This window comes from Balaenoptera musculus, chromosome 8 (assembly GCF_009873245.2).
Source record: "Balaenoptera musculus isolate JJ_BM4_2016_0621 chromosome 8, mBalMus1.pri.v3, whole genome shotgun sequence".
Classification (NCBI taxonomy): domain Eukaryota; kingdom Metazoa; phylum Chordata; class Mammalia; order Artiodactyla; family Balaenopteridae; genus Balaenoptera; species Balaenoptera musculus.
This window is the reverse complement of record NC_045792.1, coordinates 2270111-2290488: the sequence shown is the minus strand read 5'-3', so window position 1 is coordinate 2290488 and position 20378 is coordinate 2270111. Positions and strand designations below refer to the sequence as shown.

The 20378-nt window shown below is 48.5% G+C and overlaps 1 protein-coding gene across 6 annotated transcripts in view; it reads left to right on the top strand.

Annotated features, from left to right (window-relative positions):
• Nucleotides 1-20378, top strand: part of NTM (neurotrimin) — a 929539-nt gene that overhangs the window by 795325 nt on the left and 113836 nt on the right. For all 6 annotated transcript variants that reach the window (XM_036861681.1, XM_036861677.1, XM_036861682.1 and 3 more), the window contains one exon: nucleotides 12428-12553. In XM_036861681.1, coding sequence (XP_036717576.1) covers nucleotides 12428-12553 — 126 coding nt within the window. The remainder of the gene's footprint in view (nucleotides 1-12427; nucleotides 12554-20378) is intronic.

Below are 20378 nucleotides of genomic sequence, written 5' to 3'. Positions count from 1 at the left end.
ACCTCACTGAGTCCCCAGGATAACCTGGGGAGGCAGGAGAAGGTGATGCTGTTTCATGTGCACAGATGAGTGTTATTCAGAGACACACGCCTCTTGGAGCTCTTACGGGTGAGGGAGGATGCTGGCAAGGAGGCCATGCGACTGTATGTCCCGCAGAAAGTGGTCAGGTGCCCTGCTCCCCCCCGTACCGGGAGAGGAGAGCTCCCCTCCTGAGGGGTGCCAAGGAGCCCGCGGCCTCCTGTCAAGACGCACTGGCATCCTGATGGGCCCGCTTCTGCTTGCTGTGGGCTGATGAGGGAGAAAGAGAGTTATTGTCAAATTCCCAGCTTTTGCCCTTTTTGATATAAAGTTCGCTTGTGATATTTTTTTAACTTAGGTAGCTAATGCATTTTGTCCTCCGGAGTGTGAGAGACCCAGTTTCCCGAGTAGCCTTTAATTAGTTTCTGGATGATGACATCCCCACCAAGAAGCGACCAGTGGCATCCCCCAGTCTCAGGGGCAGATAAAAGAATCTAATAAAGACATTCGGTGTTTCTAGGTGATGTGTTTGACAAGCTTTGTATTAACAAGAAGTCTTGTTGGAACTTTATTCTCTTTCCAACTGCGCTCCCTCCCTGGCCCCAGATCCCTGGCATTTCACAGGAGGATTCACAGAGCTAAGGACTTGTAGGTTCAAACAGACCAGGCTGCATCTCCACCCCTCGTTCTAGAGGGGAAGAGGCTTCACCTTGATCTGTTCGCAGACCGTAACCTTTATGAGGGATTTAGTGGCAATAAGGCCTCGGAACAAAAACTCCACTTAAAACCAACTGACAAGTTATTTTGCACAGCAGTGGGGCCACTTCCTGGGCCTCTGGATTCAAGGCCAGATAATGAGATGTTCCTTCCACTAGCCTTAATTATTGCCAAAGATGATGGTCACAGGGAGAGTGGGTCTAACTCACAGCTTCATTTCAGTGTTGGCACCATTGCTACTCGGATGGAGAGAGGCAGAAACTCCCCTTTGGGCTGTCCACCTTCCTCTGAACTTAACCTTGAGGGTGCTTGAGGGAAAAAGAAAAGTCTGTGGAAGAGTTTGGACCACACGGTGGTCACGGCAGTGGGGGGGGGGCGGGCAGGACACTGCGGCCACCTTCCCACTGCAGTCAGCACGGTCCCCGCTGCGCACGCTTTTATAGCCGGTGCTTGAATGTATAACTACCAGTGCTTCTAGGCAATTCGGAATTGAAGTGCTGATGATCCGTCAAGGCAGCTGAGAATGGAAGTGCTCTTGGCACCATTGGCAGCCAGCAGACTGACAGCCTGCAGACGCCGGCTTCTGCAGGGCTGAGCACAGGGCCCCCAGGAGGCGGGGGCTCCATCCTTGCCCTGCCCCTTTGACCCCTTGCCTCCATCTGACCTGGATGGGGCAGCCTGGGAGAAGGGAATGATTGGAACCTGCTCTCCTGGGCAGCTCTTAAGGGCACGAGGAGAGTCTGAACAAAGAAAATCATTTCCAGGAGTCTGGGAGATGATGGTGACATGTACAGGCACATTTGCATATTGTTTACTCTCAGGATGGCGAAGTGTGAAGTTCATCCTGGGGTCTGGTGACAGCGCTATTGTGGAAAGACCGTTCTTCTCTCCACACGGTGGGTTTCTGAGCAGAGGGAAGGACATCCAAGGGGCAGAGTTACATCCTCCTGAATCGGGAGAAAAACGACCCCTGTTAAAAATGCAGTGGCAGGGGGCTTCCCTGGTGGCGCAGTGGTTGAGAGTCTGCCTGCCAATGCAGGGGACACGGGTTCGAGCCCTGGTCTGGGAAGATCCCACATGCCGCGGAGCAACTGGGCCTGTGAGCCACAATTACTGAGCCTGCGCGTCTGGAGCCTGTGCTCCGCAACAAGAGAGGCCGCGAGAGTGAGAGGCCCGCGCACCGCGATGAAGAGTGGCCCCCGCTTGCAGCAACTAGAGAAAGCCCTCGCGCAGAAACGAAGACCCAACACAGCCAAAAATAATAAATAAATAAATAAATAAATAAATTTAAAAGTCCAAATTTATTAAATAAATAAAATACATAAAAAATGCAGTGGCAGCAGAGGAATGGAGGACTTAAAACTGAAGTATATAAAGGGTCCCTCTAGCTAAGGCCCAGGCTGCCTGGGGGGCCCGGCAGTGTGTCTTGAGCCAGATGGGGGCTAGGTCTCCTTTCTGCAGATCTTCGACAGCTTGTGGAAAAGCGTGTCTGGAGGACGGGGTCTGGGGTACGATACGAGCGGCAGTCGCGCCTGGGTAGCTGTCCTTAACTGGCCCCTCGAGTTTCATGGGCGTCAGCTGCATGCCTGCTTTGGAAAGTGAGAGCCACTGGAAGATGCTGGATGCCAAGGCAGAAGAAGAATCCACGTGAAGAGGCTTTAAGGCAGGGCCTCCGAGGGTGTGGCAAGGCTCTGGCTGCTGTGACCAGCAGGAATAGACAGCTCCTGGGGAAGGGCAGTTAGAGTCAGGAGGGACCGGAAGCGTCTTGCCAGCCACTACCTCTGAGGCCGCGTGAAGAAACCTTGTCCTAGGGGTACGGTCCAGAAACCCTGGTCAGCCCTTCTGGGTTGGCTTTTACAGCAGGCAGTAATGCTCTTTACCTGGAATCGATTGGACTCTGCGTTATCTCGATCATAATAGCATTCCTTGCAGCGTGGTAAGCAGTTCACTAAGTGCTTTCAGTTACAGGACATATTTCATCTGATTCCAAAACCCTGTAGGCAGAGCTTAGGTCTGAGATCTGCCACTTCCTAGCTCACTGGCTTTGAGGAGTTTAGGAGCTGGTTACAGCCTCAGTGTTCTGGATTAAATAGGAAAATAAATGGGCGGTATCTAGTACTTATTAGGTGTATGACAAATATTAATTCTCTTCCATGGGGAATAATAAAAAAGTAATATTGTTCTGGGTTTCTCTTTTTAATTTTTTTTCAGTTTTCCTCATGAAGTCAGGGAGCTGAATCAGGTTCTTAATTGATTCCATTTTTTTTTGTACTATCATTTTCATCTTTGAGGACCTGTTTGTGTACATTTTAGTTGAGTTTTGTAGGGACACCTTATTCAAGTATCTGCAGTCTGCCTGACTTCCTGTATGAGGACCTTGGGTTCACTGCATTACCTCTCTGAGTTTCAGGGTCTTTACTATACAATGGGGGGAATGCCTATGCGCTACCAAAAGGATTTAAAAGGAAGCAGCAAATGTTAAGCCCCCGGCGAAGTGCTCGGCGTACAGGGTGTCCATGGTCCTTCCCTCCCCGTCCCGCCTCTCCTCCCTTCCTGAACTGGTCCCTAAAGAGCTGGCCCCGATCGGGGATGTGGAAGATGAAGGCCGCCACGTACCTTCAACCCAAAGCAGGCGCCATCACACTAGAGCCGTACAATAGCTCGCCCTGTCTGCATATCGTGATTAGCAATAATTACCTTACATCCCCCCATTAAACAATTGATGAAGAGAGCATTCCCGGCAATTTCTTGGATGTCACCAAATATAACGGAGCACCGATGGTGACAAGTAGGTTGCCGTGAAATTCAATTTACTCGAATATGCCCAAAAGCAGGGAAGTGTGGAGTGGGGCCTGCGTGGTGTTTACTTTCCTCTCCAACGTCTCTATCAGGAATGATGAAACTGGGTCAGGGAGCAGAGCTCATAAAAATTTCCACATTTCAGCTGATCCTGAAAGGAAAAAATTCCGAACTTCAGAACCAGTGGTTTATGACTAATCCCGAATAAACCACTAGCTTTTCTCCCCGGGCTTCCTGATTTCCCCCCGCAAACATGAATGGTTTTAGTATGGAGAGAAAGAAAGAATGAGATGTAAGAAATGACAAAATGATTCTGGTGAAAGAACTAACAAGCCGCCCAAGGCTGTGTCATCAAGGAGCTCTCTGCATGTTCAGGCTCTCATTTGGGCTTCTGAATCTCTAGACTCTAACCTTTCCCTTCTGGAAAGCGGAGGCAGCAAGCCCAGTTCTGGCGAGGGGGAGGGTCCTATAGCAGACCTCCATCCCCCACTGCCTCCACGCCCTCACTTCAAGATGCTGTTTATCTCAGAACCACTAGCGCATCTGAAGAAGTGGTCAGCACCCACCTGTGGGGGCAGGCAAGCCCATCTCAGCCTCTAAACCAGAGCAGCCTTCCAGCCCCGCACTGCACTTAACGTCCAAATTTAGCCTCATCCTGGCCTCTAGAAGTACACATTTTTAGTAACATTAATAAATCGCATTTGAATAGTACTTTAAAACGTGATTTCTCACAGTTTTATCTGATCCACAGAACATGCGTTTTAAAAAGGCAAGATAGGTATTGATATAACTAAAATAATCAGAGAGTTAAATGATTTACATGAGTTTCTACAGCTAGTAATAGTCGGGTCTGGGCTTCATATACCTGGTCTTCTGATGCAACGCTTAGAATTCTTTCTCTCAAGAGATCCCACAGATCCCACAATACTGGTGTCCTATTATACAAATATTTGTATTGGAAAGAAGGAAGAAGGGAAAAGGGAAAGAAGAAAAGACAGACTGACTAGTCTTTTCAGTCAAAATAAGCCAAAGAAACACTTCTCAGTGGACTCAGCAGTGGGTTTGATTGATCATTCCTCTGTCATGATACGGGGACAACTAGGACCCCTGGTTACAGGAAGCAGCAGCTACAGCCCTGCCTCCAATGAAAGCTCCCCGGAAGCTGCGGCCCCCTGGTCCAGTGCACAGTGGGAGGTCGATGAACGGGAGGAGGATGATTAGGAAGTGCCAGTGATGGAAGAGGGAGCAAGAGGAGATAGTCCTGCAAATTGTGGATGGTCCAAAATATACTGATGAAACCTCCCGCCCACTCTCCTGATAGAGAACAATGCCTTGTAGGAATGACAGAGAGCGCTCCCTTTCCTAGATGCCCTGTGGGCAGACGGGTGGTCACATGGAGGTGCAAAAGCAGGGTGCCCCACGTGGGAGGGTGAATCAGCAAGACCTCAGACCCAGAGAACCCCAGGCTGAGCGTGTGCACTCCACTGCCCGAACTCTCTATGGAGAGGATACATTTGGGATCAGATATAATCTGCATTCTGGTCCCACCTTCAACACTTGTTATCTGGGTAAGAGGAGCACATCACTAAGAGCTCACAAAGCCTTAGTTTCTTCATCTGTAAATTGGAATAATAATAGTACCACCTCATAGGATTCTTGTGAGATTAAATTAAATAATGGAGTCAAACTTCCTGTAAAATTTCTAATGCACACCAGAAATTCACAGTCTCAGCTCATATACGTATATAGTTGGTTTCTGTTTATTTTTATGTATGCATCCAAATTTCAACATGCATTTGCTGTTTTTCTAACCCATCTATCCCCTCTTTAAAAGAAAACACTCTGGAACTCTGCAATTTTCAGTTGCATGTCCTTGAATATTTCCTTGACCTCTGTGAACAGATGTATCTTCATCTGTAACATGTGGGAAAGGAAACAATTAGGGTGACCAATGCATCTCCACTGGCTTGGAACTTTTCTGGTTTTAGCACGGAAAGTTCTGTGTTCTAGGAGACTCCTCTAGTTCCTGGTAAACCAGGACAGTTGGTCCACTTAGAAATAATACCTACTTGTGGGGTTAACGCAGGGGTAAGATAAAGTGAGGGCAATATATGTAAAACAGCGGTTATACAGCAGGTATTTAATAAATAGTAACCATTGACATTATTATACATGCAGAGACTCTTCGAGGGCTATTCAAAGATGTTGAGGAAATGCAGTCATTTCGATGTACTTGCATTTCCATACAGCCTTGTCAAAACACTTTCATTCATTCATTCAAAAACTACGTGTTGAGCACAAACTGTGTTCAGACATCATGGTGTGCGCGGAACACTTCAGTGAACAAGACAACCAGCTGGGCTAACGTTTTACTTGGGAGAGCAGACCATATGCAGCATTCTGGTGTGGGGAGTTCTACTTCAGGAGAGACGGTCGAGGAAGGCTTCATGGAGGAGCTGAGCTTTCAAGAACAAGACAGACCCGGCCAAGTGAAGATCGGGGAGGAAGGGAACTATGAAGAACCAAGGACTGGCCTGAGGTGTTTCAGGAGGAAAGGAGGCCAGTGGAGTGGACATTCATGCACCAGGTTATGGACCCAGGCCTGGGTGTCTCTCTGGGGTCTGGACACCAGGAAAGTCGAAGGTATTCCAGACGGCTCCTTTAATTCTGTGAAGACAAAGGTGCCAAGGCCTTAGCTGTGGCGCAGCCCTTGCTGTGGAAACTGTCCCGAGCCCCCATGGGCATCTCAGATCTTCACTGCAGAGCGGAGGTGGGTGGGGGGCAGGGGGAACAGGGGACATGCCACCAGCACCAGAGGCAGAACCTGGGATGCATAGATCTGCGTGCGTCTTGCAGAGGAACCTGGTCCAAGCCACTTCTCTGCATCCTCGGCCCCACGGGACCGTGAAGGGCTTAATAAAACATCCCAATTTGGATTTCATAGGATATCTACTGTGCGCTAAAAACAGCAAATTGCTATTTATTAATGACATAATTATTAGAATTTAACACCTGGGCAGTGGAGGCTACACGAAGAGTGAGGAAGTTCCCTAGAATACTGTTTTAGTAATTATGTTATTTAATTATTTACACATTTGAATTAAAATTCAATAAGAGCCAGATTAAACCTTAACATAATATATTCAATGTGGAACTCTATCCAAAAAGCATGGCTCAGGGGGTCTCTGCCTTTCTTTCCAAACATAATCTAACCACTTCCTGATCTTTCTAGATTCAGACCTCAAAAGTCCGCAGAGACATCACATCCATCAATGTGGAAATAAGCTGATGGCCTTTCTTAAGGAACCGTGGACTCTTAGCAGGTCTCAGACTCACCCCAGACCTTTGGTTGTGTGATCCCAGCTGCTAACAGGATAGTTCTGCCACCCTGCTGGCCCCTTGTCATCTCATCAGCCTGTCGAAAACAGAATCACACTGATGTTCTCCCCCCAAAGACGTGATTCATATAACATAAGGGATCTGCCAGCTCAGCCATCCAGCTGCTGTTGAACAAAATGGCCTTCATTTGACTCCACGTTCCTGAATCCCCCATCCAGGCACCATCAGGCACCCGCAGCTTGTCCTCGGCATTGCTCTCAAACCCATCCTTTTCTTTCCACCCTTACAGAGCCCACGGTTTAACCCAGGCCTTGAACATCACTCTCAGAAATCCAGTGTCTGTCTACCCATTCCCTCTGACACATTGTTACAAGCTTATTTTGCTTAAAGTATATTAATATATTTGTATATTCATTATATATTTATATATAGTATTTCCTTTTTTAAACAATTTCAAGTGCTTGCCGTTGCCTGTAGGATAGAGTTAAAACCCAGGAAGGACCTGGCCGTTCAGGCTGGTCTGTAATCTGGCTCTAGTTTACCTCATTGACCTTGTATCCCATTCTTCCTCGAGTCGGTTAGAATTTATCAACCTTCCATTCTGTGTTGACGTGACATACGTGTCTGCCAAGCACACAATATACAAAAACTCACTTATTGCATACTTCGCATTGCTTAGAGCCCCTGTAAGTGCATTTCATAAACTTACCCCTAAATCCTCAGAAGGATCCTGTGAGATACGTGCAAGTGGCTTCACGACCTGAGGACGTGAGGCACGGGGAGGTGAGGTGACTGGGCCAAGGCTGCCCAACTTGAACATAGTAGAGCCGGGATCTGGACCACTGCTCTCCATCACCTCTGGTGCTGAGTAGACTTTGTATCCTCACACGCATCCTGGATTTCTGCCTTCCCAACCGTGCCCATGCACTTCTGTCCCACTTGAAGCAGCTTCACTTGCTCCGCAGACATGACCGTTTCTCTTTTGTTGGTACCCAAACTAAACTCTGTAGCCCAGGAGAAGCCGTGCCGACACCCACACTCTTACTAACTCACAGAGTGTAATGTCTGTACCAACCTTCTAGCATCCAGTCCCACACAATCCTGTGATGCGGTGGGACGTTTATATGCACTGTTTCCCCAAACAGATTGTAAGTTCATGGAGAGCCAAGAAAATGTGTGCATTGCTGCACGTCATGGACATACCTAAGCCACAGTGTGTATATAATAGGTGCTCACTCAACGTTTGAGTGACTTTTGGCCATGTCTCCTCCAGTAGCTATCCTTCCATTAATAACTATGCCTGGCCACCAAAAGTCTTACTAATAGTATTTTTCTAACATCACCTCCTTTGCCCAGAATGCCTTTCCTCCTCAGAACTGATTCATTTTTGCTTGTCTTCCGGGGATTAGCTTAGGTGTCTCATATCCAAGGAGCTTTCCATGACATCCATCTCCAGGCTGGCTAGTGTGTCTCTCCTCTGCATTTCCTCAACACCTTATCTGTCCTTCTATGTCACAATGCACGAAAGGGGTTTACTTCTGTTCCTGTCTTTGCATCTCTAGACTGTGGACTCCTTGAGGAGAAGCACTGTGTCTTTTAGATGTCATGCCCCTTAGGGCTAAGTACCACACTGGTATAAGGAAGTGCTCAGGGACTATTATGAATGATCGTGTGAGTGAACGAATGAAAACAAAGCAATCCTAGTGTGTTTCCAACCGCCTGCATGATGAGATGAGATGAGATGCAGGCGGTATCCATGGAAACAATATAAAAATGTAAGTAGCCCTATCTCAGTGGGTCAGAATTTTCTTATGAACATGGATTAGCTAAGACCACAGTGCATCCTTGTCAATTCACTTTAATTTTTTTTTAAAATTTTTTATTTATGAATTTATTTATTTATTTATGGCTGTGTTGGGTCTTCGTTTCTGTGCGAGGGCTTTCTCCAGTTGCGGTGAGCGGGGGCCACTCTTCATCGCGGTGCATGGGCCTCTCACTATCGCGGCCTCTCTTGTTGCGGAGCACAGGCTCCAGACGCGCAGGCTCAGTAGTTGTGGCTCACGGGCCCAGCTGCTCCGCGGCATGTGGGATCTTCCCGGACCAGGGCTCGAACCCGTGTCCCCTGCATTGGCAGGCAGATTCTCAACCACTGCGCCACCAGGGAAGCCCCAGTTCACTTTAATTTTAAATACTGACAACATGTTAGAAGTTGCCACCTGGAAGATGATACTTCTAACCTCCTAGCATCTTAGGCACTGTGCCAGCTTGGTTCTGGTGATTGGGATTGCACCTCTGGTCAAACCATCTCAGCTCTATGCCATGAATGGTTTACCTTTCAAAGTCATCTCGAGGCAGTTTGCCACCTTCAAGCTACACCCTGAGGCAGGATTGAAAGGCCAAGCATTTCACCAACTGCGACTTCGTGAGTTGGACACGTTCCAATTGTTAGTGGAGGGAGACAATTCTAGATGATTCTTCCAAGCATGAGGTGTGATGGTCTCATTTTATATACTTACTGTGCCAACAGCTTGGCCCAAACTACCTTCTCTTCTACTTGGGGACTGTCCATTGTTCTCTAGTGTATGATTAGCAGATTAGCTATCATGTAAGAAGCCAGGAAAATGAACTCCCAGTAAGCCCTTCCAAAGCAAGAGTAATTCATTACCCTGCCTGATTTCCACTTAAAATGTACTTTGAGCACACTTCCAGCTACAAACCCTAAATCACCCAGTGTTCACAAAGTCCATCATTTTTTATTTTATTGCATGGCATTTTCGTGACATAATCCCTTGCAGAGCATCTCAAGAGTGCTTTACAGATCAATAAATTACTTACCTGCAGAGTCAAAGCGATGTCTGCAAGGCCAGCGCAGTCATTCTGCAGGCAGCCTGTCCTCTGGGAAACAGGCAAGGCTGTGTGAGTGCCAAGGGTGGGCAGGATCAGGGCCAGGCAAATGTATGGCTTGGGGGTGAGGTGGGGTTCAAGAAGTGCAAGTCTCAGTTAAAACTCTGCGAATAAAATACATCAAATGTAAATGATTCTAGAACTTAGAGAGCTTACAAATTTGGATCCTTCAGACAGTCAGCAAATCAAGTGTCCAGTCACTAACTCATCAAGTATCTTTCTCTCCTGGATAGTTCAGTCTAGCTTTTAAAATGATACAGCCATGAATCACAATATAATGTCTTAGAAGTCCCGGGTCTTAGAGCCAGCGGTCACTTCCCAGCCCTGGCCACATCAACCGTCCATTGTGTCTGTCCTGCCAGATATCCGTGAGAATGCAGGTATGTGTGTGTACAAGGGCATACACGCACTCGCACACACAGACATCACACCACAGTTGCCTCTCTACCTGAAGCTCCACGCGGATTTAAGACTAAAAATGATTAATTGGTGCTTGCTTTGCAAGGGACCGTATTGGAGACAGCAGAAAATGAAAAGATGAGCAAGGCTTTTGGCCAGTATCTTATACTATGATAATTTATAGCCAAGGAGAAAGATGAGACAAGGTAACATAAGCCAGTTTATTTTAATGCCGTGGAGGAGGCTACGGGGTCTCCAGGAAGGAGAGGCCACATCCCCTTGGACGTCGCCTGGAAGACCTCGTGGACGGGGTGGCAGCTCAACCAGGCCTTGAATGATTCCAGTAGGTCTAGACAGTTGGAGAAAGAGGCGAAGGGACCAACACCAGCAGCAAGGGCTTGGGGCTCAGAAAACAAAGTCCAGTGCACGCTTGTTAATGAGCATTCCTGGTTGGGCGCAGCGTGGAAATCAGCTTTCAGGAGAAGGAGGGAAAGGAACAAAGGCTGAGATCAGCTATCCGCACGGCACCCTCCTTTCTGGAGGAAAAAATCCAGCACAATCAGGAGTGAGTGATGAGTGGTTCCAGGAGAGGAAAGACCAGCACGGAAAGTTCCAACCGATCTGATTTTCCTGTGAGGGTTGCACCGTGACCTTGGTCTCATCCAGGGAATAAGGGCGATGGTCAGCTTGCCTGGGGTCTCCTGCAGGCCAGATGGCACTGTGTCCTGGGGATAACGGGTCCTGGAATAGCACACGGGGGTGGCTCAGAGGCATGCTGATTCAAGGAGGTGACCTGACCTGAAGATGCCTAATAGAACCCGACAGAGGGGCCCCTTAACCTGTAAAGAGCTAATGTGTCAAAACCAGTGTGAGTAGAACTGAAATGACTCGTGTTAACGGCCCGGTTCTGAGGTTGTCGCAGACATGTAGCCGGGTGGGGAGGTGGCTCCCATGAACAACCATTATAATTCCATCCTATAAATATGTGTTGCGTTTTTACTATGGATATAAATGTAAGTAAGACCTGGCTCAAGCCATCAAAAATGCTCATGGTCTAGGGCTTGAGGGATGCTATGCAAATAACTACAGCACAGTGGGATAAGGGCCAAGAATTGGAGTTTGGGGGGGCCAATAAAAGACACCCTTACTTTATAAACCCATTGGCAGACAAGACAAATGAGTAGTCATGTCATGGTCAAGCATCACATTCGCTAGTGGTAAAGGTGATACTGGAGAATTGGGCTTAGATGTGCAGTAACAATGAGCTTCCAGCTCTGAGCCCCAGAATGAGACAGATGCACACCACTGGCTGTGCTCATCTCCGTGGGATGCCGTCCTGTAAAACATAAATGAGAAAGTGCACAATATAATGTAGCTTCCTAAGGAAACCCTGGCTCCAAAACGAAAGACTAAACAAAGTTGGGGGATTCTGTCCCCAAATCTACAGTTGGGATGAACCTCTTCATCCTTTGGGGGGATTAATCTAAAACACAGAGAGAGAAAGAGGCCAAGTCTGTCATGTCTGATTGACTCCCCGTCAGGTGCGTGTAACATATCTGGGTGCAGGATCTTTGAGTTGTGCAGGAGGTCAGAGGGAGTAGGGGTGGGGCAAGCTGCAACAAAATGGCATTTGATTTGGGTCTAAAAGGATGACTGGGAGTTTCCCAGGAAGGACAGAAGGAAGAATATAGATCCCAAATGCAGGCTGACCAGGAAGGACATGATGAGTTGGGGATGACAACAGGGTAAGTAGAGGTGGAATCGCCAGGGATGTCATCGGAAACAGAGGTTCGGGCTTGATTCCGAAGGGCCTGGTTTGCTAGGATGAGGGGCTTGGGTGTTTTCAGGTGGGCAGTAGGAACGGTTGAAAGTGTTTAGGCAGAGACGCGATATGATCAGAAGTGCATCATATAAAGACGGCCGTGACGCGGTGTGGAGCGGGAGTGGGAGGTAGGTGTGGGTGAGAGTGGAGACCGGAAGAGGGTGGGGGGCTAGAACAGTGCCTGTGGGGCTGCAGTGGAACCATCCCTTTCAGACCCTCTGACATTGCGTGTAAATAGGAGGAAATAGAAGCTGAAGTCAAGGTGAGACGTTTCTTTCACGTGTAAGGTGATTCCTCTGATTCCTCATCCTTGACTCTATAGCCCCAATATTTCCATCCCTGGGTTATTCTGCCAGCTACCACTTGAAGACAACAAAGAAATGTTTCAGCAGGATTTTAATTTTCCTTCTACCTGTATTGTCTCCACAGTATCTCCCAAAATTGTAGAGATTTCTTCCGACATCTCCATCAACGAAGGCAACAATATCAGCCTCACCTGCATAGCAACGGGTCGACCAGAGCCGACGGTTACTTGGAGACACATCTCCCCCAAAGGTGAGAGAAGCAGTTTGGTGTATCGTGTCGTGAGAGGAAGCGGGAGAATCGTTGGCCTTGGCAGGAGGTTATGGCGCCGGTGACTTGGTCCCAAGGGTCCACCATTCTTGGTGACCTGATAACAAGATGCTCATGGCTCCGCAGAGAATATCGGTGTTCTCAGTGCAAGACAGGCATATCCTCTGAGATTTCAGAAATCACACTGGAGGATGCCTCCAGTCCCTGGGAAATTAATCCCAGTTGTTTCTGGGTGAAGTGGTGGTAAGCTGTTCGGGGCAACTTTCCTGGTCACGTTTGGCGATGGAGGAATCTGCTTGGTGTTGGTGGCATTGTTCAGCTGGCTGTTTTGTAGGAGAGAGAAGACACAAACACACAATGATGGATGAGGGTTTGGGATGGTCATATGCCTACAAGGAAAATTTCCACGTCCGTGCTGCTTCAACAGGGCCAAATATCTGGTCGCTAGGCCATTAGTCCTTTTGTGGTTTTCTTGTTGTTTTACTCTGATTAATCCTAGGTAACAAATACAACTTAATGTGTGACTGAATTGCAAAATTCACTTTGTCTAAACGTCTAGATGTTTTGCAGACCGGGCTAAGTGTCGTTTTGTGCTTTCACGGATTGAACGTTAAACTTTTAGAATTTAAGGCAACATGCCATTTATTATTAAGCTAGCTTTTATGCGAGGTGCATTACATTATTTCATTAGTTCTAAAATGTCTACTGAGTGTTTATATAGCAATAAACCAGAACAGACAAGTCCCTGCTCTCATGAGCTCACATTCTCATGAGATGAATAACCAAAATAATAATGTTAATAATATGTGGTGATAAGGATGAAAAAATAGAGCAGGATACATTGACAGAAGGACAAGAGGTTTGGTCAGGAAAGGCCTTCGACAAGGTGACATTTGAGCAGAGACCTGTAAAACATCCTTAATTTCACTGCTTATATCTGGCTAACATGGAATATATTTATGTACATATGTATATAGATGTGTGTGTGTGTGTATGCCTGCATGTATGTATGAAGGTAAGTGCATTGCTGAGTCATGCAGGTTTCAAGAGGCTAAAGAAGAGATACTACTATAAAATAGATAAACAACAAGGACCTACTGTATAGCACAGGGAACTGTATTCAATATCTTATAATAAACTATAATGGAAAAGAATCCGAAAAAACATATATATATATATATATAGAACTGAGTCACTTTGTTATACACCCGAAACTAACACAATATTTTAAATCAACTAGATTTCAATAAAAATAAAGATGCTAAAGTCGCCACCGGCGTGGTTTGCTGGGTGTTTCAGGCTGAGTCCCCCTAAAGCAGACCCTGAGAAGGTGACTGGCAAGCAAGAAGTTTATTGGAGGTGCCGTTGGGATCAAGCCTGTGGAAGGGGAGGGAGGGAGGCGGGGTCAGGCCGAGGGAGAGGTTGAGTTGCCATGATGACCAGGGAAGCATCTCTACTAGCCCTGTGGGGCGTTCTGAAGATAGGATGAATTGTCCTCTATTGAGGTTATGGGGGTGGCCTTTTATGCCAGCACAACAGTCGAGGTCAGGGAATTCGGGCTGTCCCCAGAAGGGCTGTGACCTAGGCCAGGCACCTCTCTTCATATGAGACGGTCCCCATGAGGGGCTGCAGCCGAGGGCTGTCCGTCCACCCCCCGGGGCAGGCATCCTTCGTTCCTGAAGAAGGCAGTGCATCACAGGTCTACTACACCTGGACGTTAAAAAAAGCCAGTTGAAGACTATGCATGGGCCCCAGAAACCAAATTCCCTCTCTCAGGTGACAGTTAGCCCTACGGAGGTTTTCAGAAAAGGGACGAGGTTTTCACTGTGTTTGGCCTGAAACCCTGGGCGCTGTCCCTATAGCCACCACTCCTGACACTACCGCCATGAGCAAACGAAGCAGAAAGACGCTCGAATTTCTGCCCATCTCTCAACTGGAAATGACCTTACACGTGGGCTGGCCCACAGTCTGGGAGGAGGCTTCACTGTGCATGAAGTTGTTAGTGATGGAACTTGGCCCTGGGGCACATCCCAGGGTGGGGCATCCAGATGGACAGACTTTCTGGTCCATGGTGCACACCGTTCATCACTGCTTAATGCCGGGACCTCAGTGCCGCTGGACTCCAGAGCGGTCTGTGCCTTTAGCATACGCAAACATTCATCATTCCAGGTACATGGACTTTCCTTCTGTCAGGTGGCACCGCCCCCTCCATCCTGCAGGTCCCCTCTGTGTCCTGCTTGATGTCTTTTCTCATCCCTCCTCTGGCCCTGCAGCTCTTCGTCCTTTTCTGGGTGCCTTGCCTTTCGTTTTCCTCTCCTCTCCTCTCCTCCCCTCCCCTCCCCTACCCTCCCCTTTTTTCTCTTCTTTCCCTTCTCCTCCGTACAGCTCCTCTTTTCCTCTTGTCCTTTCACGCTTTCTGTTTCTGTTCTCCGCCTTCCCGTCTCTCACAGCCTCCTACACAGTCTCCTTCTGTTTCATCCCACATCGTCATTTCTTTCTTCTCTCTCTCCTCCTCACAATCACTTCTGTCTTCCCTCTGCACTGGCGCCTCTCCGTTCCTCTTGCTGAAGTTCTCACCACTGCGCCCTAGCGTCCTTCCCTCTCTCCTGGCCATCAACCGCCTCATTTCCCCAGGGGACTTGACCTGATGCTTCCATTTTACTGGGGTTTCAGCTGCTATGGAAACAGAAGATGGATCAAGGGGAGAGGAGCAGGATAATCAGAATCTACCTGTGGATCAGAGTAATTTAGACGAGCAGCTTTTCCCAGATCTGCGGTCTGGATTAGTTAACCCAGATTCAAACTGACGCGACATGCCACGCGGTAACTGATCACCCCGGGGCTCACGGGGTGCCGCTTCCTTGGTGACTGATTATTTGGAGATCAGAGCTGTCATCGGGCTGCTGCCCAGCCCGAACTGGAGCTGGAGACCCTTAGCAGCCAGACTTTCATCGTGCCCCACTAAATATCTCCAAAAGGCTGCTTATTTTAAATAACGTAGGGACAAGATGGGGGTTCCTTGGAGAAAAAGATACGCTACACCTGAGCGAAGGCTCCAAAGGCAGAGAGCTGCTCTCACCCTTGCTCCCACTCTGTGTGGGCAGATCACGTTTCAATCAAGGTCATTCGTATGCTCACATCCATTAAACCCCTGATGGAGGGCTGACCCTGGCCAAGCACTTTGGGCAACCTTGATGGCTTCACTGCATGTTCTCTCCAGACTGGTCTGTTTGTTCTGTGCATTTCTGAAAAACCCTAGTTTCCTCTATCACAACTCATATGGGGCTGCAGTAAGCTGATATAAATCTCTTCTTTTTTAAAAAAAATGTATGGAGGTAACATTGGTTTATAACATATCGGGTTGGCTAAAAAGTTGTTCAGGTTTTCCATAAGATGTTACAGGAAAACCTGAACGAACTTTCTGGCCAACCCAATACAAGTTCCGTGTGTTATATTTTGACTTCTGTATGCACTACAGCGAGCTTACCACCAAAAGGCTAGTTTCCATCCATCACCATACAGTGGACCCCCTGCACCCATTTCACTACCTCCCCTGACCGCACTTCCCCTCTGGTAACCATTACTCTGTTCTCTATATCTATGTGTTTGTTTTTCTTTGGTTTGTTTTGCACATTTATTTTGTTTTGTTTTGTTTTCCTATATTCCCCATATAAATGAGATCATATGGTATTTGTCTTTCTCTGTCTGACTTATTTCACTTAGCATAAGGTCCCAGCCTTGACTCCTTTTATGTGGAAAAGTAATAAAGCAATGTTAACCACCATTGTATTAGTAGTGGCTCATCCATCCAGATATACAGAAGCTGGGAGTGATCTTACAGTGGGAGGGGTGTTGGGGGTCTTTCTCAGAAGGTGCCTACCTGGCACTTGACATCAGGTGGAGAAAATGCCAGTTGTCCTTATCCAAGATAAAGAGGGAGGTAAGACCTCCCAAGCTACCTCTTGGCATTGCTATTGATCATGAGAAGTAGTATCTCACCTGTTATTACTGGTTATATGTCTTTTTAGCTCCCTTCATGAACTTATAGCTCCCAGGAGTTCAAGGAGAAGGTGTACTAGCTTTGTAGAGATACCTGCCCTCGTGGTGCATACCTGTTTGGGAGGGTACAGGTGTTGCTTGTACCTGCACAGGCCTTGGTCTTTTGAGGAGGAAGAGCCCACGTCACTTCCTCACACGGGAATGCCACCTGGAACTGCACGAATGTTCTAATGGCCCCTCACCGAATCCCACCTGTTAGCCTGCTGCCCTGGGCGCTGAAGGACCGTCAGTGGTCCCCAAGGCCCCTTAGACACAACTCTCACTCATGACTCTGCATCTTGTCTTGTCTTTTCCTTATCTAGGCATGCAAGAATTTATTTTGTCGTAGCCCTTAAGCTCGAGTCGTTCTATCCAAAAGAATACCTTTAATGCTCTCTATTCCTCTGAGTCTTCTAACAGATAAACTATCCCTTTCAATGTATTCTAAAGATGCTCTTCAAGACTTCACACTTCATAAAAAAATTATTCTCAAAGGCCAATTTTTCATGTCTCCAGTTTCTGTTGGACTGTCAGAGCTTTAGAGAGAAGGCTGAGGTTCCTGTATTTCCACATCCCTGGGAGCCGACCACAAAACCCAGACGAAGGCCTCAGTCCAGCCACTGCTGCATGGGCTGCACTGTACATATGGGGTCATGGCTCACCGAGTGTCCTAATGGGGCTGCCGTCTCGGGTGCACCTGCCTCACCCTTTATCCCATCAAACAAAGCACTGAAAATATCAATAACAATCTCACCAAGGCTGCTGAGAGAACACCTCCCACCTGGGTATTGGCAGGGGGCTCAGGAGGGTCCAGTGATCTGTCCAAAGAGATGTCCTGATTTCTGATTCATCAGTTCTTTGAGACCAGGGCCTATGTCTCTCTTTTCTTGTATCCTTCACCTCCTAGCACAATGTCCAGCACCTAGAAAGCATCTAAGAAATACGTGTTGATTCCGTGAACAGCCCTTGTGTTTGCTGGTGCCCCAAAGGGGATGGCCGTCCTCCTAATTCAAAGATTCCATCCCCCTCCTTGAGGAATTCTTGTCCACTTTGATGCTGTGGTCCAGACCTGGTGTGTCTCCTGCTGAAACTCTGCTGGTAAGTCTCCAGGAAATTTTCTCTGGTCTTGAAGCCTTTCCCGAAGTCCCTCTGGTGGGGAAGCTGCTGTGCCAGGGCTGGACTTCTCCTTGAAGAAGTGACTCCTTTTCAAGTTCTCTTTTGCAAGGGTCGAGGTGGCTCACGGGCATCTTTGAAGCTGGGTCTTGCGTGAGCTGCCTTCTGCCGTCATCACCGCCTCACCGTGATCGCGCCCATGATGTCGGTGCTTCTCTGGCTTGTGGTTCACCCGGCTCTTCCAGGGCACCTGGTCCTTGTGCTGACTTACTCATTCCAACCGCACCTGTGCCTAAGCCCGCAATGGCTCCAAACAGTTCCGTGACTCAATCCTGGATGTTCCCAGAGAGAGTGAATTCAATAATACGTGAAAACTTGCTGCTCCTCATGGGTTAACAAAAGTTCAATACAAAGAAAGAAATCAGTACCCAAGAAAGAGAAGTATCATTTAAAAAATTCTCCCCTCCAACCCCAGTGTGTGAATCGAGGTTGGGGTAGAGATGGATTGTTTTTTCCCAGGGCCACACAGAGACCCGGGGTGAGAGTGCACAGTTAGAAAAAGGCTATATGTCCATTGGGCTGCACACCGCGCCCTAGCTGTGGAAGCCTTCTCTTCCCACGGCACGGGGTGGGCGCTTCTGCACGCCTTCCGCACCCCTGTCCGCAGGACTGGGCAACCTGCCTCAGCTGCCAGTCTCACCCGCTCCCGCCTCAGCTCTCCTGCTGGAGTCGAAGGGCCCAGGGTGGAGTCGGCTGCCCTGCCTCTCGCTTCTCAGAGTCTTCAAAGGCACCAGCTGGTGAGGACAGAGTGACCCTCGGATGGGAGCCCTTCTCCTCTCGCCAGTGTTCTGAGCTCTCCCCACCCACCTATTTCCCATTTGTCAGCACTGACAAGCCCTCCTCCCCAGCTAAGCAGGACACAGAAGCGCTAATTGGCACTGGAGGTATCACAGCTTGAGTTCAACCAGAGCTGGCAGGTGCCGCGACTCCGGTGACAGCTCTGCAGAAGAGTGTCAGGCGTGGAGCTGTGGCGTGCCACCGGCTGACGTGGCACCCTGGCACTAATGAGCAGCCTGTCAGCACCAGCATCAGGGGCCCCGTGTGGCACAGCGATCATTAGGATGGCAGACGAGAAAGTCGTCTCCAGAAAAGAGGCACCGGGGATGGGAGGGAAGGAGGACAAAATGGAACTAAAGGCTTCACCTCACCCACCACCGATGTTCAGGAGGGAACTAAAAAAAAAAAACAGGAAAGACAAAGATCCTTATGAAAGATCTCTATCTGTGCCAACTCTGGACAACTCTTGGAGTCTCATTTTGGTGGATGCCCTGTAATTAATGATACAGGCGATACATCTTTTCTGCCATAAGCCAAGGGGGAAGTCAATGACTGAATTATCTCTCCAGTCATGGCCAAGGTGTTGTGAAGCCAGGAATTAGCCTAAGTTCCCAAGAAACAAGGGCCTGAAGGGAAAGGAGGCCTTGAGATCTGTGATTTTTTGCTCCCTGTCAGGGAGTCTCCCTGGCGGGGGCACCTACTGAACTGCCAGCTGCCCACCTGTCTTCTGCTGGAATATTAGACTCCAAGAGATACAGTTAAGAGAAGGATCCTTCCCGTGGAGGTTCCTCCCACAGGTGGGCATGGGTGGTAACCAGCGTGTCTGCCCTCTCCACCTGCTTCCTGAGGACAGGTGAGAATGGTCCATTCTTCTGAGCTGTTTGGAATGTCTGGCCCTTCTCTGAGGCTCTGACCACCTGCAGTGAGTGACTCCCTTTCATAGCTGGAGGTGACCTGCCCAAAACAGGTGGGTTTGAAGTCAGGTCCAGCTGGATTTGGATTCCCTTGCACTGTCACTGCCTGGGTCACGCTGGCGCAGCAATAAGCCTCTCCGAAGATACGCTTCTTTCCTGATTTTGTTCTTGCTTCTTGTCACGGCACCTCGCGTTTCCGTGATCTGGCCCTGGACCCCAAGGCCCCCCGCACTGCAGTCACACTGGTAGCTTGAGGCTCACCACCTACGTGGCGTCTCCTCCTTGGACTCACTTCCACTCTCCTTAGACCATCTTCCCGCAGCTTTTGGAGAGAGTCCACTTTTGTTTTAAGACCAGGCTCAGATGCTACCCGTTTGAGAGCCTCTGATGACTTTCTTCAGTCGGAGTGCCTCGGCCCTTCCCGAGACGCCACAGCACTCTGCACGGCGGTGGTGCCTGCACTCACCTGCAGCTCCAGAGACCCCCACTGCCGCCCTCTCCGGTGTCCACGGGATCAGGGGAGCAGCAACAGGCCTCTCGTGGTCGTAGTTTATCGCCAGTGCTGAGCGCAGCCCGAGACAGTGACAGGCCCTTGAAAGAAGTGTCCAATAGTGAAAGTGTGTCCAATAGTGTAGGTACAGTATGTTGCTTCCCTTTTTAAAATTGAGCCTTTCTGGCACATAATTTAAAGCAAAATCAATTTTAGTGAGGAAAGGGGTAAGATCTGGGAGCTTCATCTCTGCATCATCATGTATTTCCCAAACCAATCAAAGGAATTTGTAAGAAAAGCCTCTCCCCCAACCGTTGCCTCCCTGGTTGACCCCAGGACCGAGCTTCAGACTCTTCATCTGCAAAAGAGAGATAACCAAGCTGTGTCAGGGTAGGTTGGCGGGATGAATCACACT